Source organism: Solanum lycopersicum, chromosome 1 (assembly GCF_036512215.1).
Source record: "Solanum lycopersicum chromosome 1, SLM_r2.1".
NCBI classification, from domain to species: Eukaryota; Viridiplantae; Streptophyta; class Magnoliopsida; order Solanales; family Solanaceae; genus Solanum; species Solanum lycopersicum.
Genome location: NC_090800.1, coordinates 87527146 through 87546147, shown reverse-complemented (window position 1 = coordinate 87546147; position 19002 = coordinate 87527146). Strand labels below are relative to the sequence as shown.

Genomic DNA, 19002 nt, shown 5'->3' with positions numbered 1-19002 from the left:
TAAGAAAACAATAAAAATAAAATCGATGAAACATAAACGAAAAGGGAAGAAAAAATTAAGGCAAAGGATACAAAACAGTAATGTTACAGAAAAAAATAATAAAGAGAAAAAAAGTAAAGTATGATAAGAAGTATGAAAAATAATCACGATCAAACTATTGAAATTTTTGTTCATGCTACAAAGAAGAACACTATGTCATGTGAATGTAATATGTAGACAACTTATATACTTGTTACAAGTACATATGTTAATTCAAACTTTGGTACAAATTGAGAAAGTATGTTATGTTTGTATTGTCCTTTTCTTATAAATGTAACAAACTAATATATTGTAGGTTTCAACCTAATAACATAAAAAGAAAATTATTGATCACATTTAATTATGTTGTCCACATTTGACAGGTTATCGAAATATCTAATTATTTGACATTTACATTTTACAATAGTCATTTATATAGGTTGATTGTTCATTTATTTCATTTGTATATTTTTTCGTTAAATCATTTGTGAAATTCATCACAATTTGGATTTAATGTAACTCTTACAACATATTATATTTTTGTGGAACTTACGTGCAAAGCACGTGTCCAGGACTAGTTTGTTAATAAGATTGATATTTGCTCTTTTGGATTGATTTTCATTCAGGTTGATTGATGTATTGAATAAAGATTGGCTGATGAAATAAAATGTAGTGTATTTTCATTGTAAGGCAAAGTGGCGGTGTCTATGTTGAGTACATGCAATATTGGAGTTAATAAATTTGATGGTCACTCAAATAACAATTGTTTTCACACAAAGTCACTGAACTTTCATTTTCAACTCAAAAGTCTTTCAATTATAGCTTCTTTGCACAAAAAGTCACTCAACTTTCATTTTCAACTCAAAAGTCACTCAATTATGACTTCTTTGCACAGAAAATCACTTAACCTATTTGATTGTTTTTTTCATTAAAATTTAGTGACATATAATTTTAATTATTAACCAAAATTTTAAGAATCAAATATATACCCATTTAATGACCCGCTCCATTTAATCTGATCCGCTTGAAATATAATATTGAACATTTATTTTACCATTAATTTCCTAAATCATTATCCCTTGTCTCCCACATTCTTTTAGCGAAGTAATGGTAAAATAAAATGTTCAATGTTCAATGTGGAATGATTTAGGGAATTAATGGTAAAATAAAATGTTCAATATTATATTTTAAGTGGGTCGAATTAAATGGACGAATTATTAAATAGTTTAAATGAATATATATTTGATTCTTAAAATTTTGGTTAATGATTAAATTTTAATGTGACTAAATAGGCTGAGTGACTTTCTGTGCAAAGAAATTATAGTCGAGTCTCAACTATTGAATTGAAAATGAAAGTTGAGTAACTTTACGTGAAAACAATTGATAGGTGAGTAGTTATTAACTTCATAATATTGGGGAAGTAAGTTTATCATTAACAAAAGAGGACACATCTTACATAAATTCAAACAACTTTTGTTTGTCTCCAATATAACATTTGTATTGATTGACACAAGATAAACGTACAAACACACTTGATCATTAACTAGTATAGTTTCATGAAGAAAGAAATGTTGATTATTTTGGTTAAGGTTAAACATATCTCCTCCAGGTATCAGAAATTCATTAATTTGAGGTATTTTTTCTGGACAATGCTTTCTTCAACAGGGATTCACGACCCGGAAAACGACTCGGAGTTTCCGTTCTGCCGCTACTAGTGTTATTATTAGTGGCGCCAATTGGGTCTGATTTGAGTGGATTGAAATGATCAGAATTCGCTCTTCTCTGTGTAACACTAGTTGAACGTTGGCCAGATTCATTCGGTCTCCTCTGTAACTTTATCCTTTCCCGTCTTCTCTCCCTATTGTCTTTTTCGCCATCATCCTGACTACTATCAACTCCATCTGTACCCTTTTTTTTATCTTCAACCCTAATTGAATTATTGGGGGAATCAGAAAGCCTTGGTATTCGACCACCTTTAGAGGTCCCAAGTAACTCAAAATCAATTTTGCTCCAACCCAACTTATCCTCATTGTCCCAACGGAATCTGGTGCTGATTTCCAGCAACTCCGAAACGGAACTCTGCGTCCGTGCCGGTGAAACGTCGCCGTTGAGGAGATTTTGGGCAAACTCCCATTCAATTCGGTCCCTATAGATAGGGTCAGAGAGGACTTGATCTGCTAGCTGAGCCCATTCTTCAAAATCTCGAGCTCGGAGATTCTTTGTCACCCATTTGAGGTACTTAGATGGGAGTGTTCCCAGCATTTTACCTTTGTATTTTCCAAAATCTATGACTCGGTCTCGCGCTGGAATAACTTTTCTGGATACAATTGCTAAAGGAGTAATACTCCTCCTCAACGACAAGGACTGTGAATGTGAAGAAGCTATATGGAAACTTGGAACTGTAGAAGATGAGACATTGAATGAGATTGGAGCAAGATTCATCTCTCAAGGGGAGAGAGGCTGCAGGCCAAACAATCCTAATTTTGAGTGGATAAGAGAGACTGTTTTCCTGATGTAATGATTTTTTTGGAGTTTGACAAGAAATTATTATTCGATCCATTCATTTCATTTTATATGACATTATTTGACTTGATACAATAATAAAATTAAATTATTTTTAATTATAATAAAATAATATCTTTTTGGAAAAAAACTAAAAATAAAGTGAAACTAGAGTAGAATTAATGTGATATTATTTTACTTAATACAAAATTTTATAAAAAAGAAGGATTTTTTAAATTTGTGATCTAAAACAACAATATCATTTGTGCAGCTATAATCAAGGGACCAAGGAAAAGAACCAATGTGTTTATAAATCATTCACCTTCGAATATAACACTCTGTTTTAGCTCTGTCAATGTGTTTAAATCTATGTTGCTCGGACTCTTTAAAAATGTGAATAGGTGCGTGTCGGATCCGACACAAGTACGATAATATTTTTGGAGAGTCCAAGCAACTTAGGTTAAAACTGCTGCACCATTGTTTCATTTCCTTCACCAAGATCTTTCCAACAGCTCCTCGAGCTCTGCTAGTGCAGCCTCTTCATCTTCATCGTCGTCATAATGGAAGATGCTATCATCATCATCCTCTTCTTCTGCCCCTGCTCCATCAATAGACCATATATAAAACATGATCATCCAATAGTACATAAATAAATGAGTATATGTCATGATAAAGTTTTTGATATTCAAGATATATATAAGAAGAAACACAAACCTGAACCTGCAGTCTGCACATCATAATCCTCGAACAATTTCTCGTTCAAGATTGACCTCACAACGAAATCTGCATTGTCACGCATCACATAGTACTCAGGGTGAGAAAGATAGTAATGATGAACCGCCAACTGATATGAAGGCATGAAGCCTTCCATGACAATTTCTTCGGATTGATATTCACTAATTGGAGTATCTCGCGTTGCAAGAACTCTTGTTTCACTAGTAGATGCTGAGGACTGGTCTAAATCTGGATTGTTATAAGCAAGTGTAGCTCCAAACTCTTTCATCTTAAAAGTTTTATCCCAACAAGGCAATGAAACATTAATCTGATCACCTGTTTGTAAATACTTGCCAAACTTCCAGTGGCATAAAAATGTCAACCTGTTGTTCTCTCCTGGAATACCAATGAATGATGGGGCATAAATCCACTTAAGACCCTGTGTAATGTTTTGGACTTTGATGTCGATTGTATGCGAGCCCCCAAATTTACTGTCACTAAAATAGCGAAATATACGAGGACTAGAACGTTCATAGACGATGCAAATGAGCAGTCCTGTTATCTTGATATTAGGAAGTGAATCCACATACAATGTCAACAATCTCTGTTCACTTTTGTTGCTGAACCAGCTTGGAACCTCATTTCCTGGAAAAGAAGTACTGAAGATTCCAAATTCATAGAGTCCCTGATGCCAAAAAGGAAAAAGAAAAGGTAATTAACATTGAATTTTCTCAACAGGTTGAGGAGAGAGTTAACAGTAAGAAACAAAACTTACCTGCTGTACTGAATACATCCTTTTTGTTTTGGTGAACCTATTAAATATTTCCACCACTGTATCGAATGTGTTATCTAGGTTGACAAGAAGGCGTAGAGTATTCAATATTTCAGCTTCAAAATTATCAATGGGCTTTAGCTTGAAAATTCCTGAAATCTCAGTTAAGCTCTCACTTTCCATGACATCTAAAAAGAGAGTTGTCATTAGGTTTGGTAGATTTGTGACTGTTTGCAGTGATGAGCATCTAACTGCTTTCAGCTTAACAAGGCTTGACGGAAGCTCTGGCAGAGATAGGAGGCTTTGACATCCATCTAACCAAAGGTCTTGGAGCTTACCAAGATTTTTGATACTCTGAGGCAGGTTATAAATCAAGTTTTCACTTAGATTCAAGAAGCATAACGAGGGAAGGTTGCTGAGGCCAAAGGATAGAGCATCATCTGTTAAGTTGCAAGTAGAAAGACTTAAGCTGACGAGCGAACTTGATAAAGAAGAGAACGAAAACTGGTTAGAGCCTGGGGATCTTCTCAACTTGGATGACCAAGTTCTCCAGAGGGCACTCCATGAATTCATGTTACCACCCACGGGGACTAAATGACCAAAATTCATTCCATCAGCCTGCAGGATTGTCAAAGATTCTAACTTGCCTAGCTCTATTGCTGATGTAACTAGTCTAGAACAGCCAGAGATTATAAGTTTTTCTAAGGATTTGAGCTTATAAAAGCTTCCAGGGAGTCTCCTTAGATTCTTGCAGTCTCTCAAGTTCAGATAGACAAGTCCGTCAAGGCATCCAATTGATTCATGAATATTGACCAACTTAATGCAGTCTTTCAGGATCAAAGTTTTCAAATGGGGAAGTCCAGAAAAATCAGGAGTTCTTTTTAGAAAGGGGGAATGACTAAAGTTGAGGATCTTTAATGATGTAAGAATCTGCAACATAAAGTAAGAAGTAAAATTGAAGTCTGATTCAAAAGTCATTTTCCTGCAATTGATCGAAAGGTAGCACATTTATAACATACCTTAATTCCCTCCCAGGCTTTTTCCAAATAACTTTTTTTCATTTCAAGGGCAACCAGGCTCTCTAGAGGGAGATCCTCAGGGATGATCTTCATACGAAATCCAGACCAACATAGTAATCTTAGACTTTTCGGAAACAAACTAAAGAATCCAGTTAAGCTTACATAACTAAGCTGGAGAATCCTCAGCCTCTGCATTCTGGAAAATGCATCAGCTTCAAATTCTATACTGTCTGAACCTTCTGTGCTGGCATCATCAAAATGCTCCAAATGCTTGCGGCGTTTTCTTGGATAGCCATGACCTATCGGACCAGCATCTTCACTGAAGAAATACGATCGGACAGATTTGACTGCTTTGGACAATTTATTGGACATTCCCTTGTCAAGAACCAGGCCTTCAATGTTTTCAGTTCCCTGATAGAAGAACAACAATTGTTTATTCATTATAGCCGATCATAATGCATATAAATACCAAAGAGTAAGATTCTTACAGTTTTTGTACTCAATATATTGAAGGAATCTCTGTATCGCCAAACTCTACTTCTTTTCCGAGGCTCCCAAGGGGATTCTAGGCGGATAATTTCTCTTCCCATATCTTGAATCAATGAATGCACTTTCAGCTTATCCTTGTCCATTTCTATCAGGCATCTATCTGAAAGAATCTGAATTCCTACTACTGAGAAAAAACCACATCCATCGAGTATAGTAACTGCATAGTCTCTATCCTTCCCCACAAAGAAACAGACAATATCAAGGAATATTTTCTGTACATCATCATCATCCAGCAAATCGTAGCTGATTCTAAGTTTTTCCAAGATCTTATTGTCAGGGATTGCCTTTAACTTCCTTAATGCACTCTCCCACACCTCTACACTTCTGTCACAAAGAGAAGAACCTAAAACTTTGAGAGCCAAAGGAGTCCCTTTACAATGAAGTATCACCTTTTCTGTAAGGTCCTCATGATCTTCTGGTGTTTTTTCTTTTCCAAAAGCATGCCAGCTGAAGAGTCGAATTGATTCTTGAGCATTCAAAGGCATGACCTTATACATCTTACAACTGCAGGCCTCACTAGCATCAAACAGGTGCTGATTTCTGGTTGTTATGATTATTTTACTACCTGGATAAAACCATTCTCGCATCCCAAGAACCGCATTTAGCTGATCTCGATCATCCACATCATCGAGAACAAGAAGAATTCTTCTGCGATGGATGGCCTCTTGAATCTTGATGACTCCTTCATCGACATTGTATATCTTTTCAACCTTCCTCCCTAGAACATCTGAAAGAAGTTGTCTTTGTAGACTTACCAGGCCATCATATCTTTCTGAAGTTTTATTCACATCAGCAAGAAAGCTGCAGCCATCAAATTTGTCAAAGTTAAGATTATAAGCAGTCTTGGCAAGGGTAGATTTACCTAGACCCCCCATACCATATATAGCCATCATATCAATACTAGTTGATCCATCCTGCAACCAGAGATTTATGTCTTTAACTCGAGAATCTATTCCAACGGGGTGGAGAGCTACACTCAGAACTGCGCGATTTAGTCTTCCTGCAACCACCTTCACAATCTCTTGAATAAACCTTGACTCACACCTGAAAATTACAACGACTTCCATTTTCAGTCACACGAAAGATCATCTTAGAAAATGGAATAAAACAATTTGTAATTCTAGTAAGAGCTTACCCATCAGATTGATTCTGTAAGACCATTCCTCCCAAATCAGCAACTTCTGTTAGAGAAGTCTTCCATTTCTTCACCTTCTGCAACCATTCCAATCTCCTTTCCTCGGTCCCGGATTTAAATCTCTCTTCATACATTAAAAAATCTTGTTCAAAACACCCTTTTTGCTTCCTGACTTCAGATGGATCCACATCATAAAACACAGGTAAAACGAAACGTCCAAAAAGTTTCTTGCTCTCAAGTATAAACACAAGTTCATCAAGGCACCTCTCTGAAGAGGTGTAGTCTTTTGACAAGACAACAATGAGAATTCTTGATTCTTGAATTGTTTTCTGCAATTCTTTGCACCCTTTTTCATCTATATCAAGTTCATCAACACTGAATGCGCGAATACCAGCATTTGATAAAGCTGAATGAAGATGATTTCCAAAAGACTTGCCTATTTTTGTTGCCAAACTCAGAAATGCATGATAAGTAAACTGAGACATTTTTTGTTTTGATCAATGACAGATAAAAGATTGTTCTTTGAGAAGCAATTCTTTAGAAGCCTTGAAGAGATAAAATAGGTGATGTTGCATCTGCAAGCAGTCTAAGAAGGTACATGCATTGTTTTAACATGTCAAATCAACAGGAACCACATATATTCTAAAAAATTTACATAACCTAAGGTCTAAATATCACTAACTAACCTAGAAAATGACAACAAATTGGCTATACATATTATGCAGTTAAAATTACTACACAGTTTATCTATTATTAATTGCAGCTACATTTGGAAAAACCAAGGTAAGAAGGTGTTGGTCCCTCCTTCCCAAAATATTTTTCATATTTTGTTTCTCGAGAGTCAAACTATATGAACTTTTGACAACAATTATCACATATATATTCACCATATTGATATAAGAAGAATCGTAACATATAGTATTTTTCATATATTTTTTAAGTATCTAAATTTTAATTTTAAAATATTAAATTAGTTCAAGTACGTTAGCTCCAACGATCAGTCAAACTGATTCTAAAAAAGCAAAGCACAACAAGTATTTGGGACAGAGTTTCCTACCATATGTGCAAGATTTTAATGTCAACCTTCTGAAAAACAATTGCTTAAGTTTAAATAATGAAAATAAAAGTATGACTACTTTTCAACTGATATATAAACTATATTCTAGAATACTTATATTGGGAAAATTTATATTATTTGGTTGCTTTTTTCTTTCCATGATTAAGACCTTAAGAGAATCAACATGTATTTATTTATTTAAGCTAATTCTGTTTCAACACAAAAAACATATTTGTCTTTTTAAGGCAAATTAAGGGTTCTTATCTAAATCACATACTTATCCTTATATTGGGACATTTATAGGGGAAAAAAAATTCCTTACAAACAGCAAGAAATAAAATACTAAGTAATAGTTTAACTGAAAATCAATTATTCTTGTAACTAGATAATTTATAATCGCACAAATACTCAAAATTTGTTTCAGATTATAAATTTTAAAAACCTTCCATTACTTTTGAATTCCATATACAGTCAAACACTATCATAGGAGATATGACTACTATTTCTTTGAGTGCAAGATTTTTCTTTGACTTTGGTTTTTACATTCTGCCTAAAGCCATTTAGATTTGGATTTTAGCTTCAAAATTCAAATAAGTACTCTCTTCTAAGTCTTGCTATTTATCCTCAATGGACTGGCACTCAATAGTCCTTTGAGTCACAAATTTCTATGGTTGTTAGAATTTTTAAAGAAAATGGCCAAATGATTTCTCAATCTATTAGTCAATTCTCAACTACACACCTAAATTTCACGGGAGTTCTATTACCCCTGAATCTTTTATTTTTGATATTTTATAACCCTTAAACGCTGACATGTCCAAGAAGGTGAATACACCTGCTTTAGGCGCGTGAAGATGGATTTTAGACTTCGAAGTCTAAAAGACAATTATTAGTGGATCTGATTCTGATATTTGTGTTTTTCCTTTTCAATATTGGCATATTATTATTCCAGACTCCATGTGAAAGAAGCAAATTCTTGAAATCCATTGTTTGAAATAACAAGTCGAATCCCTATTTTCTTCTTCTTCTATAATAACTTACGCAGACATGCACTAATTCGATAGAGCACCTAATATTGCCTTTCATCTGCGCAAATATCGAATAATTTGTTCACCAAAATAGTATGATTCGAAAATTACTTCATTAACCACACTAGATCAGACCCTTGATTACAAGTAGATATCCTCTTTATTCTTTAAGCATTACGTTTTAGCCAATCATCATTTACCACTAAAGGGTAAAGATCGAGTTTTAATTCCTACTATGATTGATGCAAAGTAAATAACCAAACACATTATATATTCACTGTGAATCAACTCATGTAAAAGTTGGATATGGTACCCTTGATAGTCAATAAAATTTAATTAGAAATATAAAAGGAATGGTAAAACTTCAGATATTTTTTGAGAGACTAAAAAGGAATGGTTAAAGATTACATTTTTAGTTCCTTCCAGTGAACTGTTTGCTGAAGTAAACTATGCAGCTAGCAAGAAATGATCCTATGACTGTACAATGAGTTAATAAAACATAATTTACACCATTGCCCACCTGAAGCTGATGAAAAAGAACAGGACAGAATATACATCTGCAACTAACAAATTTGTGCAACTAAGACAGTATGTCAAGCAAAAGAAATGCTCAGATATTATCAGATAATGATCCTTATTGAAGCCCCGCCGCCTCACACAACACTCATGTATATCTTCTAGCTCCACAAGATTAAGTAGTAAAATGTTGGTTTTTCCGAAAGAAAGAAGGCGTCTTCACAAGTACTTTTCTCATCATGGGAAGAATCTTTTGAGGCCACCAGATAAGGGGAATGTCGAAAGAAGTCCAACAAAACGCCTTTTCAACGAATTACCTAGGTATGGCAGAACAGCTATTTCTGGAAAATCTTGATAATATGGTCTTTTTGCAGCATTAGGACCAAGTGCTGGGACAAGACCATCTTCTGGCAGATGCGTGCCTTGGAGGTCTACTCCATCTGCATCAGTTCCCTGTTGCAGAAAGATTTTGTGAGAAACAACAACACTTTGAGAATCTACCAAGACAAGCTTAAAATGAATGCAAAAGTCAAAATTCTTACACTGTTTTCTGTCAAGTCATGTGACAGACCGCATTGGTTCAACCATTTGCACAACAATCTCTCGGGATCATCTTGTGATTCTCGACGAATAATTTCTTTCCCCATGTCCTGAATAAGTGGAGGCATCATCACCTTATTTTCGTCATCAATGCTGATGAGGGATCTGTCAATGAGGTTCTGAATTCCAACTGTTGGGTGCAAATCACCATTCTCTAAAAATTTGATAACATAATCTTTGTCCTTCCCAACAAATAATGAAGAAATAAGGAGGAACAACCTCCGGTCATGATCATCTAGAGACTTGTAGCTTATCTCAAGATTCTTTTGAACTCTGCTATGAGGGATTGCTTCCAATTTCTGCAATTTACTCCTCCATATATCCGTACCTCTCCCTGAAAGAAATGAACCCAAATCATAAAGAGCTAACGGAAGCCCACAGCAATGCTGTATTGCTTCTGTTGAAAGCATCTTGAACTCTTCTAATGGGTGGTCTTGTGCAAAAGCATACCAACTGAAGAGCTTTAGAGACTCGTCATCTCCAAGTTCCTTTATCTTGAATAGCATGTGCCTCTCATAGGACTTCAATAGTTTCTCACACCTTGTCGTAATGAGAATTTTACTCCCCGGATAAAACCAATCCCTTGTTCCAATAAGTGAATCTAAGACATCCAGCTGATCCACATCATCAAATACAATAAAAACCTTTTTGTTGCCAATAGCATCTTTCATTTTGACAATTCCTTCATCAGCATTGTATATTTTTTCCTTTCTGCCTTTCAAAATACTTTCGAAAATTTGTTTTTGCAAATAAACCTGACCATTTGGATGTTTCTCAGAGATTTCTCTGACATTTGCAAGAAAGCAACTCCCATCAAATCTATCATAATTAGAGTTGTAAGCTACTTTAGCAACAGTAGTCTTTCCAACGCCACCAAGTCCACAGATCATCCCAATGCCAACTTCACTGGATTCATCCTGTAACCATGAGTTAATGTCCTTCACTCGAGCCTCTAGTCCAACTGTGTATGAAGGTACACTAAGTACTGTGCGATTCAATCTTTTGAGTATCTCCTTAATGATCTTTTGGATGAATTTTGCCTCATGCCTGAGGTGCAGTGTAAATGTCAGAGACAAAACAAGATGAAAATTCAGTAAAGCACTGCAACTTGCCAAGTACTGGACAATAAATAAAAAGAGTTCACTGATATGGTAATACTTTTAGAGCAAATATAACACACCAAGATGATCTGTCATATTAATCATCAATAAACAAAATAACCTGGTTAGGTGCCTAGTTAAGAGAACATGTGAAAGTATACTTTGAAGCAATCTCTTAATGCTAAATCAATGAATTTTACATTTTCCAGAAAAGCAACAGAGATGAAATATATGTGGCTTACTGGTACTACAGGAGAAAAAACGAGTGATATTTACTTTTACTTGTGTGCTGTGAAGAATTTGACAATATTGAGGAGCAACAAAGAGGGAAATGGACAGCAAAATAAAGTAGTATAATAAATAGAGAACCATGAAATATTACAGTGAACCATTTCCGGTTAGAAAAAGTGGAAAAGGATTAAGACAACTTTAGCCTCATCATAACTGACGCTATATCATACAAAAATTTCCAAAAGATACTGATACAAAGTGCATCCACATTAGGAGAACGGAGTGTATCATGACAACATTTCGTTCTTTTGTACCTTTTGATTTGTCTATTCAGCTATTTGGTACCCTCTATATCCTTCACTCTTTAAATAGATCATTTTGACACTGATAACAAATAATTGAGGAAACAATGGCTTGAAGAACTGCTGATTGGAAAAGCTAAAAGCACATACAAGTCAAGAGCATGCACAGACATGAAGGAAGATTCCGTGGAAAGCAAGAAATTATTGCTCCCATCTATCTTAATCAGAATAATTTGAGAGCAAGGTTTAAATCCAAGTGTCCCTAGTTGTATTGTTCAAGTTTTTTGCCTCAACTAGTCAGAGAGAGGTCTTACTAACTTCTGGCATATGATAAGCAGGAAAAGGAAGGAAAGAACGGAAAAGAAAAAAGAAGGCATTATACATAAACATGACCCTTAACTTGGCGTCAATTCACAACTATGACCTTTAACTTTGGGTGTGCGCAAGTGGGCACTCAAATTTATATAAAATTAAGCAAATGGACACATTCTTCCTACATGGGACCCTACATGGCAATTTTGTATTCTACATGGCATCCTAGGTGTATTATGCCATGTAGGACACTCATGTCTAATTGTCCAATTTTATAATAGTTTAAGTGGCTACTTGTGCACATACAAAGATGGAGGGCATAATTGTTCGTCGACACCAAGTTAAGGGACATGTTTATGTATGCACACACACATCCACACACAGCAAGAGTTTAACTAGGGTGCCTCCATACCCCCAAGGTAGAAGGCAGCACACATCCATGGAAAAGAGGACACAGAAATCTAATTGAAGAGTCGTCAGAAATATTGGGCATTAAAATGTGTTTCCTAAGGATATAGGTGATTGTAATGGATAAGTACAAGTCAGTATGTTGTCTATGTGGACTCCTTTCAAAATCAGCATAGATCTAATAGGGAAAAGACCCTCTATTTCTAGTGGTTTGAGTCTTTCAGGCAGAAAATACTGTAAAAGGGATCAGTTATGAGGCTTCTCTAATAGGATCCACACGTGACACATTTCATAGCACAAAAGAAGCCCGGAGACCATCCTCGTTTGTCTCTAGAGTGGAGATAACCAACAATACATTACATTCAGAGAAAAGGAATATACATGAAAGCTAGGAATCTCTATCTTTTAGGGGAACCCCGTGAGTTTCAATCGCGACTTATGCAGCATAGTACTTGCCATTTGGCATACTTACACGTGAGTGTCACACTTGACTAGAATCCAACCTGAGGTAGCAATTCGTCATCTTTAGCTTTGAACTTTGTGTCTTTCATCTGATTAGTCTTTCAAATTAGATTTATGCCAACTTTGTTAAACTTTTTTGCTCGAACTTGGTTAGAGCTCAACGTACTATTCAGGGTCTTTAACATATTAAATCTCCTTTTAAGTTTGGACTGTTCACAGTTAATTTTTCATCCTTGGCAGAAATTTCGTCAATCCAGCTTTTAAATTTTGCTCATTTAGCATTTCCAGTGTATCTTTTCCTGAAATAACCTTTACAATAGATGATTTTGAGGGCCACATTAGTCACTTGGACATTTATGATAGTCAGATGCATAGATACTATAAGCTATTCTCAGAAAATTAAGTTTACAACTTGTTTACTTATGAATTAGCAAACTGGCACTATGTCATTGCAAAAGCCACCTAAAATACAGGACAACTAGTGCTGAGTGAATGGCAAATTTACATCAGAACTTTCCAACTGATGAGTAGGTTTTCTTGTTTGGGGCGAATCTTTGTTGGCTAAGTTGGAATAACGTTGATCCTCAAAAGAGAACTTCCAGATTTAAATAGAGAAATCAATCGCTTGACTACTTAATCCAGAACAAAACATAGTTTTAAATTATTATCTATAGTACTTTCCTAATATCATCAGCCAAGTTTCCCTTCAAGTAAAGATTAAAGCAATTATTAATCCACAACTATTTCTTTAACCAGAAACAATTAGAACTACCAAAGCTCTCAAGACTAATTGATGAAGGGGGGATAAACTGCAAATACCGAAAAAGAAGAAAAAATATCAAGGGTTTGGATAATTTAGGAAACTGACCCGTCTACTTCTTTGGCTAAGCACATTCCTTCCAATTCAGCAACTTCCTTCAGAGCTAATCTCCATTTCTCCATCTTCTCCATCCATTCCTTTCTTTTCTCTCCACTCTCTGCATTTCCTCTCTTTTCATGATTCACAAAAGCTTCAGCAAAACTTCCACTTTGGTTCTGAACATCCTCAGGGCTGACAGTGTAAAAAACAGGCAAGACAGTATGACCCTCTTTCTTTCTTCGATCAAGAATGTTGACAAGCTCATCAAGACACCATCTTGAAGAAGCGTAGTCTTTAGAGAAGACAATTAGTGAAATCTTGGATTCTCGAATACCCTTTTGCAGTTCAGATTCTATGTTTTCTCCCCTGCGGATTTCGTCATCATCTCGAAAAGTTCGAATTCCAGCGTTGATGAGAGCTGTGTAGAGATGATCAGTAAAGTTTTTCCGGGTGTCTTCGCCTCTAAAACTCAAGAAAACATGGAAAGAATAACGGTTTTGTGGGGTTGCCATTGAAAAAAGTCCAAGAAAACGATGACACAACTGAGAGTTGATGCAAAGACAAAGAGGATAATGATCCAATTGAGATTTTGACAATGAAAACTAGACAAGGAAAATAGGAAAACTGAGAACTTTGAGGACTCAAGTCAATGGAAAGGCCCGCGTGAAGGGAAAAAAATGACGAGTTTTTGTTTGGTGTTGGAAAGGGAGACGAGGTATTATAATGTTAAGGCAATTGCGTGTTGGGAATATGGTCGGTATTTTCTAACTCTGAAATTTCTTTCCACCTTCTTTTTTTTCTTTTATAAATAAATGCTCTTCGGTTCAATTTATTTGTTTGATTTGAATTTTTGATTTAATACAATGTTTAAGAAAGTAAATGAATTTTTGAATCTTACTACGTTAAACTACAGGGAAAAAAAAAATTAAAACAGAGGAAGTAATAGAGTTGATTTTTCGCAATGGTAATTTTGAACTTATATCGTTAGTTCCACTAGGTTTATACCCAGAATTTGACTTAAATACTTCCAACACAAAAAATATTTTCCTAATGTTTCCCCTCTGGAAATGAATGATATGGAGAGAAAGTAGAGAGTAGATATATAGAAAACCAGAACATAAATAGTAAAGCAAACTGCTCATTAATCTTGTTACAACACAAGTCTCAAAAAAATTGAGGCAACATGTGGACATGTTTGTTAAGTATCTTATTGATTGATGATTACTGAGAAAAAAACACGACTGAACTGTATAGTCATCCCAGTTGTAGCACTACCACCTCACCTGCACAACAAGCACCGTAAGTCAGTTTTCAATTTGCAAATTCTGCCGCCAATTTACCAAATAGAAACAACACTGCTGGACAGTGGACGAGTACGATGAGATACAAAATATTCCAAATTAGCAGCATAGGCAAGCAATCTCATCTACCTAAATCTTATTTGTCAAAAATTAAATGCTCACGTTAATAGGTATTGCTTTTTTTTAAAAACAGGTTTTTTCTCCCTCCCAATCTCCTGCTGCCTCAAAAGAAGATCACTACCTAGCCAAACTAGTCGAGGGACTTATCTGGAGACAAAGATATACTGTAAATCTCTCTTCCCTTTCTATGTTGTTCATTAGGATAGAAGGTTAGTAGGTAGTCAAACGTCGTCCAGTTTCCCATATCAATATTGCTATTATTACTCACCCATTATCTTGTTCTTCGATTTTATTATTACATGTTTCCACCGTATTATATGCTGTTGCTATTGTTCCCTTCTCCTTTATTTTAGCATGATGTGACATCTTTATATTGTATGTTGTTGAGCCAAGGGTCTTACGGAAAAGTCTCTCTGCCTTCACAAGATAAGGGCAAGGTAGAGTACACACCCCCCCTCCCCAGACCCCACTTACGATATTACATTGGGTATGTAGTACAACAGAATTGAATGAGACAGCGTTTAGGTGTCATTTAATTAATGGAAACTTTGCAGCAACTCTCAAACAATATGCAACCCAGCAAAAGTTAACTGCATCTTCCAAATCTTTCATATGAAAAATTTATAGGAGCAGACCAAATAAACCGAGTAAACAAGGTGCACCTAGAAAAGGTTATAGGCTGAGAATGTGAGTATTTCAGTATTAAAAGGTCATAGCATTAAGGAGATGTCCTATCAATCCCATAACACTATAAACAAGGTACACTTGGGGGCTTCTAAAATTAGTGTCATTAACGCTAGTTTCAAAAGTGTCATCCCTACCCGATAAAAATAATTTGAGTCACATCTCCTCAAATAAAAGACTCCAATGTTACCCTTAGGCCTTGATCAAAAGGACCCTTGTTTCTATTAGTATAACGTGTTAGTTAAGTAGGAGCGGCAAGTGGCAACAATGCCAGACTCATAGTAGGGATGATTGAATACACAAACCTGAACATTCCAGTAATAAAGCAGTAACATATTGTTCCCAAATAAATTAAGTTGATAAGTAGCACAAGTAAAGGAGATCAACCCACATTTATCTAACATAATTGTGCAATAAGATATAGAAGTTACAAGGCATATGCTCCTCACATCTTGTTTCTAACGTCCTTTAATTAAGGGTGGCATATAAGTCTTTTCTTTACGAGCAGCTATTCAAGTTGTTTTTACTGGGCAGGTGTTTTTAAAAGCACCCAAGTTTTTTCAGTAAAATCCAATAACTTCAGTAAGTTGTTGCAACTTTGATAATTGTTGCAACATGCAGCAACTAACAACTACTGAGTTAATCAGAAGACAAGACACAAAGCGAATTAATGGGGGAGTTGGATAGGTTCTATTATTGTGTACAGCAATTGGCATTTTCCTTATTTTTGTCTCTTTAAGGACGTACCCAGAATCCTTCAAAACATGTGTATTAAAATATATAACAACAAACAATGAAAGAAATTCGAGAGGACTCAATATTGATGCAAAATCATTGAAAAGGCATTATTTTAAGAATTTTGCAAAGAGTACAACAGGAATCAAAATACAGAGAGCTCAAAGGAAGTAATAGCACACACTGGACACTTGACACATACACCAATCAAATCAAAGACACAGGCAGAGACATTACTTTGCATAGGAGAAGACATCCTCAATTTTATGACAGGGGACATCTAGCCATTTGAGCACAACAACTCTGATTGCACAAGAAGCAAACACTTTTATGAAATGGACACATCTATACCCCTGAGCATATAAACTCTGATTGCACAAAAAGCAACCATCCAACAGTCAGGTGAGATAAAGGACAAGTGAAAACTGGTGTACCTAATGAGATGATTGTAGTATGATCAATACTAAAATTGATGGTCCTGCTTAAGGTACAGATTGGATACCTTCAACACATAGTATAAGACAAAACTGACAATGAAACAAGTAGAGACCCAAGAGAACTCACAGTTTAATTTTTGACAAGGTACTCAAAAGAACTCAAAGTTGATATGAACATATCAAAAGAAGGCACTAGATTCAATCATTGTAGTATAATCTATACACCTCGATGAGAAAAAACACAATTGGCATAGCTATGGGGCTTAGAAGGAGGAGTCTGGGGGAGGCTACACCACTTCAGGAAACACCAACCCACCCAAATTTAATCAAGCATCTATCCAGTATCAGCAAAGACATTTCTTAACATAGGATTATACAAACAAAAAAAAGTGACCCCCATTCGGATCATTAGCATATCAATGAGACCCATTTCATAAAAGTAATAAAATTCACAAACCCCACTTCTTTCAAGCACATCAAATTGTATTCCACGAAACACAGACTTCAAACAGTTGGTTGAGATAATAAAGAATCACAAAATCAGAAAGAGGTCGTACCAAAAGAGACAATTGGGGTTCACTACAAGCACGACCCATTTCGAATCTCAGTGAGAGTGAGAAGCAGCGGCGGAAGAGGTGGAGTGAGAAGGAGTAGACATCTTGTTATAGGCAAATTCGCCGACACAATAGATACTGAAGGCTACAACAGCGATGCCAAGACCAGGGAAAGCGTGGCGGAACTGATTGGACAACATAGGATGCTTCCTCCACTCGTCCCTTCTCCTGAAAAACTCTCCGGTGGTTCCCAATGGCTTCCCCATTTTCGATCTGTTCTTCTTCCTCTTCTTGATTTTCACCCAAATTGATTTGGAGCACTGCCTTACAGGACTTTCAAGATTGGCTCCTTGGGCTTGGGCCTTCTATATTACCCACTAGTAAAATTAACCTCTCACACACACACGTTTAAAAAGATAAATATCAAGTTATAATCAACACGCGTTTAAAAAGATAAATATCAACTTATAATTATACTCTTTAAAAATAAACTACTTATAGCATATTATTATCATTTTATAGCACATCAATTCGTAATATATTAAATAAAAAAATATTTAAAAATAAACTATTTATAGCATATTATTATCAAATTATAGTATACTAACTAATAATAATATATTAATAAAAAGATTTATTTTATTATTTGATTAATAATTATTATGTTTAAATAATTAGTTTTATTTATTCACTTATCTTTTATCAACAAAACCTTTTAAATTATTACTAATTAATCAATTACTTTTTAAAGTTTTTAATATAAATAATAAATTTATCAAATATTAATCAATTATCTTTTAATGTTTTTAATATAAATAATAAATTATTATTTATTAAATAATTAAACTTCATGTTATATAGTTACCTTTTAAAAAAACAAAATATAAAAATTAGGGATGTGATTTTAATTAATTTCATATTATATGGTTACTCAATAACTACTCATTCCCATATAAATCAATACTCTTTTATCTTCCCACAATACACTCAACCTCTCACCTATTTACACACTTCTCTTTTTACCATATTAATTTTGCACACATTTTTTAACGTTTCTCTCTCTATTAATTAATTAAAGGCAGCACACATTTCTCTCTCTATTAATTAATCAAAGACAACACGCCTAATTTCTCTGTCATATCAAATCTGAGCATACATATTCGCACGCTTAATGTCATCTTCAAGTACAAATCCTTTCAAGCTTTAAACTTATTTTCCAAAATCAGTTTAAGCTTAAAATCCTTATTCAACTACATCTCTATCAATCTTTCATAAAATTAGGTTTTTTTATTTTTTGACCATCAAATTCGTAATATTGCATGATTTTCAGAAAAAAATTGTATTGTATAGATCATCAGACATGTTTGTTTATTTCTTAAAGTTTTTATTTTTTTCTCTGATTCTTTTGTCAAATTATTTAATTTTTATATGTAGTTGCTTGATTTTAGGAGAAATTTACGTTGTATAGATAATGCAGGTTTCTTCAAGTTTTATATTTGTTTATGTCAAATTCTTTAATATTTATTTGTCTATAAATTTTTAGGATATGGGTTGTTGAATACAATATCTAAACCAAATACCCTAAGGAGA

The 19002-nt window shown here is 34.8% G+C and overlaps 2 protein-coding genes across 2 annotated transcripts; both read right to left on the bottom strand.

Moving 5' to 3' along the window:
* Positions 1-1430: 1430 nt before the first annotated feature.
* LOC138340750 (uncharacterized) lies at positions 1431-2460 on the bottom strand. The gene has a single exon (XM_069292847.1). It carries the CDS (start codon positions 2458-2460, stop codon positions 1642-1644), a length of 819 nt encoding a protein of 272 aa, XP_069148948.1. The 3' UTR covers positions 1431-1641.
* LOC101251930 (disease resistance protein RPP2A) lies at positions 1431-17816 on the bottom strand. Its single transcript, XM_069295190.1, has 11 exons — positions 17416-17816; positions 13591-14864; positions 9850-10954; positions 9548-9760; positions 9312-9317; positions 6710-7200; positions 5514-6618; positions 5026-5436; positions 4010-4936; positions 3235-3919; positions 1431-3118 (listed from the first exon to the last, which is right to left on the bottom strand). The coding sequence occupies exons 2-11, from the start codon at positions 14091-14093 to the stop codon at positions 3012-3014; spliced, it is 5553 nt and encodes a 1850-aa protein (XP_069151291.1). The 5' UTR covers positions 14094-14864; positions 17416-17816; the 3' UTR covers positions 1431-3011.
* Positions 17817-19002: the final 1186 nt, after the last annotated feature.